The sequence below is a fragment of the Ceratosolen solmsi genome, unplaced genomic scaffold (genome assembly GCF_000503995.2).
Source record: "Ceratosolen solmsi marchali unplaced genomic scaffold, CerSol_1.0 scaffold49, whole genome shotgun sequence".
Lineage (NCBI taxonomy): Eukaryota > Metazoa > Arthropoda > Insecta > Hymenoptera > Agaonidae > Ceratosolen > Ceratosolen solmsi.
In genome coordinates this window covers 1,093,506-1,110,614 of record NW_011948450.1, presented here as the reverse complement: position 1 = coordinate 1,110,614, position 17,109 = coordinate 1,093,506, and the positions used below count along the sequence as shown (strand labels likewise).

Genomic DNA, 17,109 nt, shown 5'->3' with positions numbered 1-17,109 from the left:
CAGCAACACCTCCACTTAACATCACCGGGAGATTTTTAGTCTGATCCCAGACAAAATTGGTTTTACATGGTGTATGTAACAATATAATCATTCTATATAAAAATAATTTTATTATAAAGAAAAGAAAAAATATTCTACAAAATTACCTTTATTAAATCATTGATGTATTATATAAATTTTGAATTATTATGAATCAATAGTTTGTTATGTATTTAATTTATATTTATCTACAGTGACTTCTGTACAAAATTTCTTGTATACTTCAGTAGCAACTCTTTAAACAATTAATTTGTATGAAATTACAAGGTCTTTGATATTTAATATAATACTGAAAAAATGTAGCTAAAAGCAAAGGTATTCAGTGAGATAAATAAATTAATAAATAAGATTTGTTTAGTAGTATTTTATTTAATCAAAATAAAATTTATGCCTTTAAAAAAATAATTTTGAAAGTTGTACATTACATGTAGGTATTATAGTATTTTATGTAATACCCACTCAATTATATAAAAATATCAAAAATTAATTTATTGCTTGTAACTGACATAATATGTCTCTCATAATCGTACTCATCTACCTTCCTGGACTTATCCTCGTTTCTTTTTACACTTTAATCCTTCGTTTCAGTTTTTACGCTTCGTCTTGCCTTGCTCTATTTTAACTTCTATTTTATCTCGTTCGTTATGTTTCTTTTCCTTTATTAACACCAAGTTTGCGGTTGCATTGATCACAGTACATAATTATCTCAAGACTGTATTTTTATTTACAACCATCTTTTTTACCTCAATCACAGTGTTTTTGATATATACATTTTCGCTTAAATTATAATATAGTTATTTTTTCAAATTATGATCAATTAATTATAAAGAAAAATAATTTTAAACAGTCTTATTAACTGATATTAATTAAATTTAAATCTTCTTTAAAAATTCGTATCTGTATTCTAACAATTTTTTCATTTAAAGTTGAATTCTAATTTATATTTTTAGCTTTGCAATTTATATCTGTTAAAATTATTCTTTACCCAGACAAAACTAAAACAATATAGAAAAAATTTACATAAATCAAATTTGAAAAAATGAGTAAATATTCAACATTTAAAGTACACAGGTCCAAGGTCGAGATAAATCATCTACACATTGCAAGATATTATTTTGTTTATTTTTGAGTAAATTTATCTTGTCTTTATCTGATTTATGGTTTTAAATTAGTAAAAGTTTGTAAGTATTCCAAAATAACAATTTACCTATAATTATATTGTTTGCTTCTAAAATTATATATGTGATTATTGTATAATTTATATATCCTTAAATACAATAAATAGTATATATTCACATATATAAAGACACTAAATGCAAATGTATAAATTGTACTAAAATATAATAAATATAATGAGAAAATAATAATATTTTATTTTACAATACTATGTTATAAACCATTTTATCTGAAATAATTATTAATATAATTAAGTAAATATTCTTTCAGTTAATTTCGAAACCATTTTATTAGACTTCATATTAAGATTTATTATTTTCTTATAGAATTATGAAGATATCACCAGATATAAACTTATTTCTATACTTCGAGAGTGCATTTCCTTCAAATTTATACAAACTAATTCATTATACAATAGAAAGGAAATTGAAAACTTAAAAAGTAAATAATTTAAAATGTAGACACAATAAATTAAATATACATACTCTTTAGTAAATAATATATTATTTTTCACAGAACAAAATAATAATGTGGTCATGGCAAAATTTATTAAATTTAATATTATTAAAATATTACTTACAGTTCTGATGAATATACAATACGTAGAAAATAAATTAGTGATGCAAACAGTATATGAGACTATATGGATTTTAAGCAAGGTAATTATAATACGGAATTTTACAATTTTTAATAAATTATAACAAATATTATTTTAACATCACTGTTATAAATTTACAGATTGTGGCAAAAGATAAAAATTTTACTACTGAAGTAAAATCTTTGAATGCAACAGAAATGTTTCTTAGTATTTTGAAATTGTATTATAATAAAAATAAAATATTATTTCCTAGTCTAACAATAATAAAATATTTGACGAAAAATGGTATGGCATATAAATAAAACTATTAAAATATTTTATAAATATGAAGATATAGATTAAACATATATGTACATATTCTAATTTTTATTTTCAATACAAACATGATCATTTATTTTCAGACTTAATAAAAGAAAAAATATGTATAAAGCTTTGTCATATTCGATACTACAATTATTACTCAATATTCTAATTACAGGATAAAGTTTTTTCTTTGAAACAAAATATATTACATACAATATTTTATATATTCGATATTGTATATATAAAATATTTTATAAATTTGATATTTTATATATACAGTATTTCAATTAATAATCAAAACTGTTCATGAATTTTTAAGTACTCTAATTAATTTCAGTTTTTATTACTTCTAGAAATATGTTGTACAATATTAGTGAAAGCTGGCATAGTACAAGAAATACTGAAAATATTTACCAATTGGAAGGGATTGAATAGTCAATTACATTTAAAATTAAGTAAAAATGTTATTATTACCATACAACATCTTATTAAACAAGGTGAAATTTATAAATTTTATTTTAGAATGTATTACATTTTTCAATATACTAATTTGTGTTTGTAAAAGTACGATATTTTATAAGAAAAATACGTAATATATTGAAAAAGTTGCAATACAGTAAGTTTATTATTTATCAGTGTGGAATACATATAATCATAATTATATCATACTACTATAATCTATCAAATCGATTTCATGGCTATCATTATATTATTTTACAGTTGTACAGTTCAGTTCATTTAATTTATAACATTTTGTAAATTATATTTTATCAATGATTTTCTTCTGAAACTAAAATACAGAATTATCTTTGTGCAAGTGATTATTTCTATTCAATTATAAAAAATATAAAGCATAAGATTTAGAAAATTAATAGATATACTATTTCCTAATTTTTTTTTTAGTGTTGTATTAAAATGAAACATTCCTATTTAACGAAAATGGAAAAGTCTTTCGTAGGCTATCTCAAAATGCTGACTTTTCTACGAATATAATAGCCAATTAAATAGAAAGAGAAATTTTAAAAAGTTTTAAACTTATAATGGATATATAAAAAAAATAATATTTAATTATCAGCGTTAACTATAGGAAGAAAATAAACATGTTTTGCATATTTAAATATATGTTTATTGAAAATTGTTAAAAGTTCTTAGCAAATTGCATAGCAAGACAATGGGTTCAATATTATTGAGAGAAATTTCGGACAAAAACAAAATTAAGAGAATACAGTTTATCAAAACTTATAAATGTATAAATGTACATAGTTAAATTTAATACAAATATGTGTCTTCTTGAGTTGTAAAATAGTGTCCGAATCTGACTTATATTCGGAAAATAATTAAGTAGTTGTTCAAATATTTATGAAAACTAATGTTATTTAAAGTCTGACTAAAACCACGTGGAATATACTGAAAAGCGATGTTTGTTGTAACGAGATTATTTTTTAACACGATAGATTTTAACCTTTCAAGTGTATACATAAAATACTTTTATAAACAAAAGAGTAATGTTTTTAAAATGTTTACAAAATACTCCTAAACATGACAATTAATATTATATATGATTAAATTTATAATAAAACCATTTAATACTAATACTCGATTAACATTATTATTGTATTAAACTTACAAATATTTCTAAAAATTTGTAGTAATAATTCTTTATATGCACATATTATAATTAAAATATTTCATGAAACAATATTTGTTATATAATCGATATGTTTCATAAAAAATTTTAATGTTCTATCAGTATTTTTTATTTTTTTTTTTATTAAATTTTCCAACAATATATTTGATGGCCAAATCGATACCAATTTATTCAGCCATTTATATAATATAGGTTATATAATCTTATTTTTTCTGGAAGAAACATGTTGCATAAAATTAATAAAATTCATACATTTATATTAAAAACTATTATTTTATTAGATATATCAATAAATTAATTAAATCTAATATTTATAACCTTAATCTGAATAATAAATGTTTTCAACCGTAATACATATATATTAGTAAAATATATTTCTTTGATTGGTTACAGAAACTGGTAGAAAATCTATAAATTCTGAAAATGGATTACAATTATTGTATCGATTTTGTATCAATTTTCCCGAAGATAAAGTTTACGATTCATTATTGTTACGTGTTTACAAAATTATAAATCAATGCCTTAACAAAATTAAGTTGCCTGTACCTGAAATATCACCAATGAAATTTATGTTCCAAGATCATTTTCTTACAAAATTAGAACATGTGCAAGATATATGTAATTCCCATACAAAGGTAAGTAATTATATCAACAAATATTATAAATAGTAAATTTAGAATTTAAATATTTGTTTGATTTATCGTCCAATTATTAATAAGTTTGATTTTTAATTAATATTATAAATTTCATACATCCTAACATACATAAATTAAAAAGATTTAATAGCTAATTGAAAATTAGCAAATGATTAATTTAAGTTTATTATATTTTATCAATATCTGATCATCATTTTCTATTTGAATTTGAAAATATAACAAGCATATAATAAACAAACATTTCATAAAATTAAAAACAAAATCAATAAATATCATGTAAAGTTGGATAATGCATATGATAAATATATTTTCATTACAAATTAAATACTTCTGAAAATTAAACTATTCCTGCATCTAATCTGAAATAATCTAAATTATTAAATCTTATTTCATTATAATTTTATATTATATCAATAGGTAAGCATAATGCATAAATATATATAATAGTTACATTATTTTATTAAAAACCAAAACTAATTTTTGAAATGCTAAAATTCTATGATAAAATAATTATAATTATAATTATACCTATGTAAAGGAAGCATAAAAAAACCATAAATTTATATCTGACAAATGAAATCTCAAAATTTGAAGATAAATAAATAAGTTAATTAATAATTATTGAGGATTGGAGCGCTTTCCAAGAAAATTAATTCTCCAAAATTTATAATCGTTCCAGCTCGCGAAATCATAAACATTGAATTCGAAATTTCTCGATCATTTTAAAGCCTTTGATTGCGAACGCCCTGTAATGTTTATCTAGTTTCCGCATTGCAACGTCGTTTTGAATGTCTTAACGATACTCAACACCAATGTAGAATCATAATTGTGTGTTTGGAAATCAAAATTCAATAATTAGCACAAAATCAATTATATTGATTACTGAATTGAAGTATTAACCTCTCACTTATTCACACTGTTCCACCAGTAATATGGTGGTTATCTTGATCTTTTGACTACTGCGTGACTGGAATTCCAAACAATAATAATGATTTAAAATAATATATTTTATTATCTAAAAGTACGCTATATACATCAGATGAAATGATAAATAATAATGTTATTCATAGGTCTACCAAACAACATCGTTAGTTTTTCTATTATTTTACATAGTTAATGATTGATATTAACTAATAATATTCACATTAAAAGATAACAATTTTTCTATCTATTAATAGAGAATTATCACAATGTCTTGTAATATTTAATTTGAACTATAGTAATAAAATGATAATAATAAAAACTTATTAAAATTATATAAAATTACAATTAATAAAGAGACTGAGATATACATGAAATTCAATATAATAATAACAACTATAACAAATCTAATTATTTAAATTGATCAAAGATCATTAAAATATACTTAATACATTAATAGAATATCAGCTAATGTAATTTATTAAATTGATGACTAAATTGAGTCTTAAATAATACAGTAATAAACTAGTTTTTTATATAGTTCCTTTTTTCTTGTATTATTCATTGTTATATTAAATTTTTTATTATATTCATAATATTGTTTTTGTATACAATCAAAATAGTTATATATCCTCATTCGATATTGAGTTAATAACTTATTCGAAAATTAAATTTAAATTTAAGTATTTAACTACCACCACGTATATTTCGGAAAACGTCCTTTAGAATTAGACTATTGCCACCAGTTTTCTGGTGGAAGAAAAGTGTGGGTAAGTGAAAGGGATAGCGCTTCATTTCAGTATTTAACACATCTGCTTTTCGTGGTTCTTATTTCATTTATTTTACAACTACAGTATAATAATTCTACGTTGATGATGAGAATCGCTGAGATCTTACCGTTCCTGGGTTGTTACCACGTGGTGTCAGCATGCACTACTTGTAGAGGTAGGAGGTCGTAAATCTCCGGATCCTCTAGTTGCAGTGCGCTTGGTGGTGAAGTACTATACTGAGTAGTGAGAGGTCATAAATCTCTTTGCACTTCTTCATGTTGTGCCACGTGATGGTGATTTGATTGCTGATCTCCAAGATGGATTGTGGTATGGAAGGGTGAGAAAATGATTCAAAACCTTCATGTGGCGTCGAATGGTGTTGCTTGCTCTGACTTGTAGAAGCGGCCACTTGAGAGAGTGCCGTTGGTGCAGAGTATGAAAGAGCCCTGAAAAAGTGTGTGTTGGCACTGAATATGACTAAGTGCACATTGGTTCTGATTCCTTGAGAAACTGTGATTTGTCACTGAATATGAGCAAGTGTGCGTTGGCACTGAATATGAACAAGTGTATGTTGGCACTGAATCCTTGAGAAAGTGTGCTTTCGCACTGAATGAGAAAGGCCTGCAACAGCTTCGTACTCTTGGGCACTATGTATGAGGTTTGACGTTGAGTAGTTGTATGAAACTATTGAGTGTACCTTCCGTAGTGGCTCTGTTGAGAGAGTGTATGTTCAGATTATATTATCATTACCATAATATTAACATTTCGCGGAATACCCCAACGGCTGTCATTTGGAGAAAAATCCCAAAGAAATGATTCAACGGTCATAACATCTAAGAAAATTCTCTAATGGTCGTTGGAGGTTCGGAAAAGCCGGTACATCCGAAATTATACAAGTGCACAATCACCTCCATTGTTTCTCGCATTACAATTGCACCCACTGTTTCTAACTCTATTGTCCGCCCTTTTTTGTTACACTTGTTACTGCCGCGTCGCTATTTAGAACAAGCAGAAGGAATAGTAGCTGGAGGCATAAAGCAGCTGGATGACTAGTCGACCAGCAAGCTACTGACCACGATAGAAGGTAGAAGGTAGAAAGAAGATAGACGCAGCAATTCTTTTATGCTGCAATTAAAAGGTATTGATACTATCTCATTTACATCAAGAAAACACCAGACGTCACGATGTAATCCCTGATCAAGAGCATGTATAATCATTGCTGATCGTTGCAAAATCAGCAACAAATTATCACCATTAACAAGGAGCATTCGTAATGATAAACTACTCATTACAGGATGAGACCAAGGCTACTGCATCACTGCAAGTAAACAATGCCTGTGCTTAATTATTGCTAGTCCTTATAAGACTAACATGACGCTATTATTAATGGCACAAATCACACTCACTAATAAGGAGTATGTATAATCAGTTGTTGATCTTTACAACCTCAACATCAAGGACCATCTCGGGTAGATAAACCATCGACCATAGGAACAGGTCCAAGCAACGGCACCTCCGTGATTGAACATAGGACACACCTTTTCATCGTATAATTTCAATACATCAATAATGTATTAAAATAAAATAAAAAATAAATTGATAAATATTTTATATATCATTTAGGTTTTTTCATTATGCAAATTTAATTTGATTTATTTATTTCAATTCGCAATTCTGAATATCAAAATATATTTATTTTATAAATAAGCACATAATTAATAATGTTATACAATATATATACGAATGGAGAAAATACTAAAATACTTAAAATTTATATTTAAAATCTTATTTTAAGTATTTATATAAAATACTCAATTTTAAATTTTAAATTTAAGAAAAAGTTATTCTCAACAAAATATTTTTAAAATACAAGAATAATAATAGCTTTATTGTTGATGAAAATGGAAAAATAAATAGCAATAGAAAGTATCCAACAATTATGTTTACATTTGTGGGAATGTCATACTATCATATTCAAACAGAATATTTTTGATCTGATGCATGAGTGGGTAACCCTTCACTAATATTAAAATGAATTATGAATTTTGATTTTTGAAATATGATTTTTTCTAATATTGAATATAATGGAATTGTTATATGTTTTATCTATAATTTTATAGTTTTATCTAGTGTTAGGTTTCTTAGGTGCGGCTATGCATGTCGTGATGTTTTGTAGGACGGAAGCAATGTGGTCAATGACTTGAGGATGTGAGTTAGAATTGTAACTGATGGGTAAGTGATATAGTACCTTGAGCCTGAGTTGATAGAAATCCTCCCATTCCCTGGATGAGGGTAACGAAACGTTGACGAAGTATGTCGAGCTTCTTCACGTGATTCTCTGTTGCGAACGTGATTTCAGAGCCTGGATCGATTAGAAGACGGGCTTGTAGTGTTGTCGATGATGAACGTATTTTAGCCAAGGCCGTAGATAACAAGGTTCTCAATGATAGTGATCTAGGTGGATTGACAAATGATTACTGTTCATTGTGTGGTAGTGTATTCTGCTGCTTATCAGACTTCATGCAGATCTGTTTGCTTCTGCAAGTATACAAGGGGTAGGTTCCCAAGCAGTTATAGTACAAGTGTTTTTATTTATTAAATCTCATTTTTTGGCTATTGGAATTTCCTTAAATGTTAGGCATGCAGTCTACAAATGTTTATCGTGATAACATCTGCATGTTTTGTTGTGCCGTTTGCCTTCTTGAAAGCCCTTTAAATCAGTCTTTATGGACGACTAATCGACCTCCGATCTCTTTCTTCGTGGAATGAGACTGGACTGGACGTTTTGAATCTTTGGTTTCCTCTATGTTTTCTAGAGTCCTTACTTGTGACATTAAAAATGCCTTAAGTTGCTCAAACTTTAGGTAAGAAATAGAGTTGCCTAGTGATCATTCCCAATACGATCTTGTTTGATGATCGAGTTGCCCAGTGATTTGGTCGAATATCATACAGTCCCATGCATCGGTGATATTTAATAAGTTTAATGTCTACCAATTATTTTACTTTATGAGCTGTTCTTTTTCTATTAATGAAGTAACGAGGAATTTTTGAAAGTGGGGCTTTATAGCCAGTTGAAAATTCTCATATCTCTCTGCTAAATAATGGCCTGATAATTTCGGGATTGAAACATCGGGAAGACAGCCACTTCCCTTGATTGTCCCATCATAGGCGATATTTCTTCAGACTTTGTGTCTTTCATTGTTGATTCATCCAATTCATGATATAGTCTTGTGATAGCTATTTGTGCTACGGAGTATTACTTGATTTCTTCTCCTTGCGTGTTCTTAGCTATGTTCTTTGTTAAATGTCTGCTGTAGGTCATCAATCAATTCCTTTATGCATAGCACTTCCTTAATAGTTGTCTCCAAATGAGATGCCGGGAGCCTTTCAGTTAGATCCTTTATTGTTGAAATACGATTCCACTGTCCTGAGCCTTGCGCAGGTGTTCCGTGGCTAATCGCTCTTAAGTGACGCTTCGGGTTATGCGTTCTTCCCTTTCTTGATTGATAGTCACTTCAAGATTTTTAGTTTCCTTTGTTTCCTTCTTCTTCTGGTTTGGCATTTTCTTAAAATTGATGGAGTGTGAGAGAAGAACAACAACGGAATACTTACAGTGTTGAGGAGATTTGTGTGCGTTCTGATGCAGTTACCGAGTATCTTTATGATACGACTGTAATGTTATGGTAGCATATGATCTGAGAGTGTAACGGTATGTCCTTCTTGTTGTATGGATACTGAAGGAATGATTGATATGCGCTTCTTGTAGTTGTATACGTTCTTGTAATATAGTCAGCACCCTTGCCTGCTTGTTACTTATTATACACTTGAGAACTGAACGTGTATTACTTGTAATGGCTTCACTGTTTTAGCGTTACTGATTAACTAGCTTATAGCTCTAAACTTTAGCTGAATCGCTTAATTATAATGAGCGCCATAGCATGACGTGCTTCCTTCAAATATCCACGCGGCAGCTTACTTAGCTAGCAACAATGCATAGGTGTTGCTATGCGGAAAATCTTGCGTGACGTGCGAGACTAAAGCCTTAGAATTTTCGAGAGCTCCAGGAAAGTAAAGCTTTAGAAGGTTGGAGAATTCCAACCGACGTTGCTATGCGGAAAACATTGTAGAACCTTCGAAAATAAGGCTTTAGAATATTCGAGAACTTTCGGAATCAAATGTTTATAAACTCGAGAGTTAGAAGGCTTATACTTCTCTGAAAACAAATGTCTTAGAAAATGCTGCAATTGCAAGCACCTTTAAATATTTATTGTTTTCAACTTAATTTTTATTCTTGAAATAGTGCTAGAAATTATGTTAAAAATTTTAAATGATCGTGTTATTTGTTTTTTAAAAGTATCTTTGATTTTCGTAATTATTTCAGTTTACTAATATCTTATAAAGTTATTACTACTTTTTTTCTTTGAAACAAATACAGCATTATTATTAATTCAAAATTATCCAATTTTAAAATTATTTATGTACAATTTAATTTATATAATTCATCTTATAATTTAATTTTAGGTACATAAAATAATAAATATTCATTTTTAATGACAAATTTTTCATTTTTAATAATAAATATTCATATCTTATTCATTTTTTTTTTGTATAGGTATTTTTTAGTATAGGTAGTATAGATATTAACCAATTAGTTTAGGTAATAAAATAAAAGAATTAGAATGCCAAAATTATGTAAAAAGTTTCAAATAATAATAAAGTTTAAAAGGACAATACGTATCAATTAGAAATAGAGTTGAATAAAATGTGAAAAGAATTTTAATTTTTTTAATTATTGTTAATTATCAATAAGAATATAAAAATATAAAGTTATGTTAGATGTGATAAATTACAGTGTGTAGTACTATGATTTTTTGTATCTTTTCAAATTTAATTCTTGCACATTTTTTATTTTATCTTTGCAAACTTTATCTATGAATCGATATGAAACCTGAATTCTCATAAAATCAATGGAACTCAATCTAAAAATCATTGATTATCTTCATATCTAACTGGAAGATTTGAATTTCAGAATACTACAGTGTAATACATAATACTTACTAATAATCATTTAAAATCTCATGATTAATTTAATTATACCAAATAAAAACTTTAGTACTCAATATTTTTTATCAATTTAATTGCCTAGTTTAATTATCTTCTTTTGGTATCCTCTTTTTAATATTAATTTTTATCTTAAAGGCGTATTTTAAGTACTTCTGCATGTAATTATGTCAACAATATAATATACAATTCCTTTCTTTATACATACAATAACTCCATATTAGTACAATAATTATTTAGAAATAAATAAATTAGTAAATCTTTTATCAATAAATATTCATTTTATGGTTTTTGTTAAGTGGTCTTTCAATCATACATAAATTCGTGAAATGTATATGTTCTTAATGCCTTGTTAGAATTATAGTTCAAATTTTATTAATCTGCAACGATTTATCAGTAAACATAAAAAATTATTTAATATTATTGTTAAAGTTATTAAAATATATCAGAAAGTAACTTATTAAAAATAACTTTTAAATAACTCTTCAAATAAAAATAACTTTATATTTTCAATAGAAATAAATTAACCATGAAAATAAAGTAATTTATAATATTTATAATTGTAAGTAAATTAAAATTAATATAAATAAAATAAATGATTATTGTTTTTAAATGTCATTAGTGAGACTTAAAAATATATTGAATAAATTAATATTTTTCTCTATAAATAATTAAATCTCTTTAGAATTAAACTATATTTTTTCAATGAAATATTAATGAATCCAGATGTACAAGTTTCATTTTATAATTTAAATTTTGTTGTGCTAATAAATTTTAGTTGTCAATGTGAATCTATATATATATATATATTAATATATTAATATATATTATATTACAGTGGTCGAATTTATTCACATTGAAAACTGAAACTTATTAGAACAATAAAATTAATAATATATATATATATTCAATATATAAACAATATAAATATTTAACTAATATATATTTTTTTAATAGGTTAAAAATATCGCTGATTACGGACGATTGTATACTGATTTTGATAAAAATACTGGCATACATAAAACTAATAGATCGGATAAAGTTGATGAACATTTATCTTCTAAACTTATAAATTACGAATCACCAGAAGAAGATCTTTATAAGTATATATAATATGATAAAATATAAATATTTTAAAAATATTTCATAATAGTAAATAAACTTATAAAACATTAGTCAATGATGGAATATGCATATACTGTGCTTCTGCATATGTATTTATAGAAATTAATAACTCCAATGATTAAAATATTTACGTAAAATAATAAATACTTAAACTAAACTGTTTCATTTATAAAAATAAAGTGTAGCTTAATATTTATATTTCTTCTTAAATTATAGCTCTTATTTTTAAAAAACACATTTAATAATTGTCTAGGATTAGACTAAAACTCCCAAATGTTCGGCGGGAGGATTACGGGCAGGTAGAAGGGTTAGCGAAGGTTATTTATTTAATAATTAACACAGTTGCGTATCTTGCTGTTTTTCCCTTTTTCTTACAGACTACACAATGAATATGATTTTAAGATGGTATTGAGAATCTGTGAGATCTTGCAGTTCGGTGGTAGTTGTCACATGACGTTAGCGTGCACTACATGCAGGGGTAGGAGGTTGTAAATCTTCTAATCCTTGACCTAGTGCGCTTGATCGTAAATCTGAATCTAATGTTACTCTAAAAATAAGAGGTCGTAAATCTCTGGTACTTCTTCGTGTAATGCCCGTGACGGCTGGCGCGCTCGCGCCTTCAGTCAATGCCTATCGCGGATGGTGCATTCACACCTTCAAACCTTCTGAGGCTGGCGCGTAAGTTATTTCACTCAAAGCCTTACCAGACCGGTGCGTAAGTGCTATCAAAATGGTTTCTCGTTTCATTAACTTCAAAGAAATTTATTTGTCTTACCGAGTTCTATAATGAGTGCGCAGGTATTACGCTTCTTATTTAGTGATCGTTCTTGGAATCAGCACTCACAACTGCCTGCAAAGTAGCGCACTGAAACAGTTGTTAAATGTATTGGCTTAACTGTATTTGAGTTACTAACTTATTGTTGTCGAGTTTTGATGAATTATATACGTATGAGTAAAACTGACTGACTGTTATATGGTGAAGTTTAGTTGTTGTGTAGAGTAATTACTGATAACTGATTGACTGAGAAATTTACTGTGAGCCTACAAACCCATTGAATACGCGCACGAAACTGAAAGCTTCTTCATTCCGTAGCGGCTCTGCTGAGAGATTTTCACTGCGTGAGTTCACTGCACGAGTTTCAATGATAGAGAGCGAGGCTCGTCGCATGCTTGCCTCATAAGCCACGCAATCTCTTACTTAACTGGCAACAAAGCATCGTTATTGCTGTACTAAAATCTTGCATGAGGCGCAGAAAGAAAACTAAAGTTTCGAGAATTCTAACAAAAACAAGGCTTGGGAAATTTGGAGAATTTCAAACGACGTTATTACTCGAAGACTATATAAAAATAATAGACCATTTGAAACCAAAACATAACAAGTACACGAAAAAATTCTCGTTCCAAGTGATTACAGAAATTTTAGAGCTACAGAGATTAGCGATGCCGATAGTCAACGGTCTTGGAAGTAGGTTCAATCCCGAACAATAATATTGTGTTTTTTCATCATAAATATAATAATATATAACAGATTATAATGTAATAGAAAACTAACTAAGAAATAAATCAATACCTAGTGTACGATATTAAAGGTTTGGTTATGGCTCGAACTACCAATTCAATAGTTCAGTAGATTAGTCTCTCGGCCGATAACTTCAAAGGAAACAATAAGTGATAAGACTAAAAAATATCATGTATTTAGTAAAACAATGTTTATTATTTGTAAATGATTATAATAATATTACACTGTTGTGTAGAGAAAGATAATTCTATTGAAGTAATGAGGGTGTGTTCTTGTATTCTTGATTATTGTAGCTTCCATGGATATGACTGAGTATTTTGAAGTTGAGGTAATGCTGATGTTGTAAATATCAGCTGGTGTAGTCAATCAATCATGCTTGTGAGGTAGCATGAGAAGATGGTGTTTGAATCAAGTATGTTTGATATATGGAATAACTATACTTGATATGGTGTAAGATATTTAATGGAACTTGTTGAGTGATCAATTATTTCTTTAATTATTTATGGGGGCAGTAGAAAAGACTAGTCACACACAAGAGTAATCAATGATAAGTCTTCGTGCACTCGAATGACTTAATGAAATGTAATTGTAGTCGATTATTCACTATATTGTTGTCTGGTCTTGATAATGTGCTTGACGACTTGGGTCGCTTGAGTCGACTCTTATGGGCCTGTACGGGGTCGAAGCGTTGGTTCGAGAGAGAGAGAGAGAGAGAGACCGTAAGTTTGCCGGACTATTCTTGCGTGTGATGTGACTAGCTTATTTATTCATATAAAAATGTACCTTGTGAGCTGCAGACAAGGTGTGTAAATTGCTACGTAATTGATATCCCCTTTGATTACTATTCCAATTGGCTTCACTGTAAATCACTACTAAATCTGCCGATTTTCTTTTAAAAATGCACACGTATATTATTTACTAGGCTGCCGAAGTTATGGCCACGTGTCGTCTTCCCAGTATATACTAAAACATTGAGCGGCAATTACAGTTATGTGAGTGCGATGTAGGATTACAATGAGCATCGCCACATGGCGAACTGCCCTTAAATATGCATGCAGCGGATGCAACGCCGGCAACAGTGCTGCGGCGTATCGTCATAACGAAAATTCTTTGTGGCGTTAGAAAATGAAGTTTCTAGAAGTTTCGTAAGCGTTCTTCCTTTGTGAGATCTTACAGTATATTATGTTTTAGATCGTAAATCTTGCTCGGACTTGTCGAGTTTTGTTTATAAACATTCGCCCTAGCGCGCGTCCCGGCCCGAGCGCGTGTGCCGTGCGCCGTGTAGCGCGTATGACCCATTTTTTCTTAAATTCGTGAAACTGCGTCAATCCCGAACAGTAAGATATATTATTTTTTAACTTTTGTTTAACTTTAGCATAATATTTTAATATTTCGTATACGAAATCGTGATTGTTTAGAATTAGATGAAGACCATCGGTTGGAATGGCGGAAGTAAAAGTGCGGGCAAGTGGAGGGAGTAGAGCTTAAAATCAGTATTTGACACATCTGCTTTCCGTGCTTGATGTTTCGTTTATTTTACAACTACATATAATGATTCTGCATTGACGATGAGAATTGGTGAGATCTTGCCGTTTGTTGATTATTACCACGTGGTGTCTCTCCTTGATATTTCTTCGTGTAATGCCACGTGGTGGAACTTGATTACTGGTCTCCTCCAAACTGTCTTATATTGTGGAAGAATGAGGAGGTCCTTCCGTAGCGTCTCTGCTTAGTATACGATAGCTTTACTTAGCATAAGAAGGGTATTGCGTAGCGTCTCTGATCCTTGAAGTATACTGGATCCTTGGGAACTCTACCCAGAGGAAAATGACTAAGGCACCTTGAGCTGCTATGCGGTGACACGGAGTCTTGACTGCGAACTCTGCTGAGGGAGCTTCCTTTCTTCTTCTTCATTCTTCCTTGAGGACTTCAGCTTGATAGCACATTTGTCCTTCGCGGGGTCCTTCATAAAATCTCTTGTACGAGAGAGGACTTCTTGTGAGTGAGTTTGTCTTGTAGTCATCTTCCTTAAATGCATTCCGCTGACCACGGTGTTCACTTAACTCTTGCTTCGGCGGCTGTAACCAGAGTTTGTGCAATGGCCGCATTATTATTGGAAAGGCTTGTGACCGCTTCCTTAACTTGCTTGGCTGACTGACTGATTAATTTTATAAATTTGAATTAACTCAAAAATAATATCATAATTTAATTGTAGTTTTACCATCCGAAACATAATTTACGCATTGAAATATGCTATTCATAAGCAAGTGCACATATCAGAAATTATATTTACCTTTCTGAATACATTAGAAACAAAGCATTTATGAGCTCATTTTTTTATACCAAATTTTTAATTAATATGTACATTTACCTATTTTTACTGAAATAAGCTTCGCTTCTTCGTTTAATATGGTATATTAAGTTTATTCACAATTACATTATTGTTGTGTTGGAATTATATGATGGATGGGTCTACCGATAGGTGTTGTAGATTTTGTAAGAATCAGCAACTGATTATGCACTCTTATTAGTGAGTATGATAGTGTTATATTAATAATAGCAACATGTTAATTTTGTAAGGATTAGTAATGATTTATGCCTTAGACTTAGGTTACTCACAGAGAAATAGCAGTCTTGACCTGTTCTGGGTTGTACCTTCCATCATCCCAGATGCTCCGTATGGATGAATTAACTGTAGTTATAGTCTAGCTCTTCCTTGATTTGAAGGGGATAGTGCAAACTTCATTTCGTCTTTCTTCCTCGGTGGCCTTACCTTAAGAGAGTATGGCGAATAACTAGCTGGCTGATTAGCATGACTGACCGGCTTACTGGCTGAGTAGCTATAAGCTTCGTCTCGTGGTGTGCTTGTTCTAAATATCCACGCGGCAGCTTACTCAGCTGGCAACAATACATAGATGTTGCTCTGTGGAAAACATTGCAGAACGTTCGAGTCTAACGCTTTAGAAGTTTCGAGAATTCCAACCGACGTTGCTATGCGGAGACCATATAAACATTGTAGAACGTTCGAAAGTAAAGCTTGAAATATTCCAGAATTCTTGGAGTCAAATGGCCTTCTACGCTTATACATTTCCGAGAGCCTAAGTTCTTGCAAAATGCTCCCATTCCGAACAGAGTTATTTAAAGAATTTAAAAGATAAACTTTATGTGACTATCCACTAATAACTGAAAGAAATTACAATTGTTTAAAAATTTCCTATTGAAAAAATTAATTTTATTTTGTATTCAATATTATACTTATTTCACTAAAAGTCATGTTAGTTTAAAAACAAAGT

General features: G+C 29.0%; 1 protein-coding gene across 1 annotated transcript in view; it reads left to right on the top strand.

Annotated features, from left to right (window-relative positions):
- Positions 1 to 1,799: 1,799 nt before the first annotated feature.
- Positions 1,800 to 17,109, top strand: part of LOC105366567 (cytosolic carboxypeptidase 1) — a 67,332-nt gene continuing 52,022 nt past the window's right edge. The window contains exons 1-4 of the mRNA XM_011505060.1: positions 1,800 to 1,874; positions 1,954 to 2,098; positions 2,470 to 2,613; positions 4,158 to 4,399. Of these exons, the coding sequence (XP_011503362.1) occupies positions 1,803 to 1,874; positions 1,954 to 2,098; positions 2,470 to 2,613; positions 4,158 to 4,399 (603 nt within the window). The 5' untranslated portion in view covers positions 1,800 to 1,802. The remainder of the gene's footprint in view (positions 1,875 to 1,953; positions 2,099 to 2,469; positions 2,614 to 4,157; positions 4,400 to 17,109) is intronic.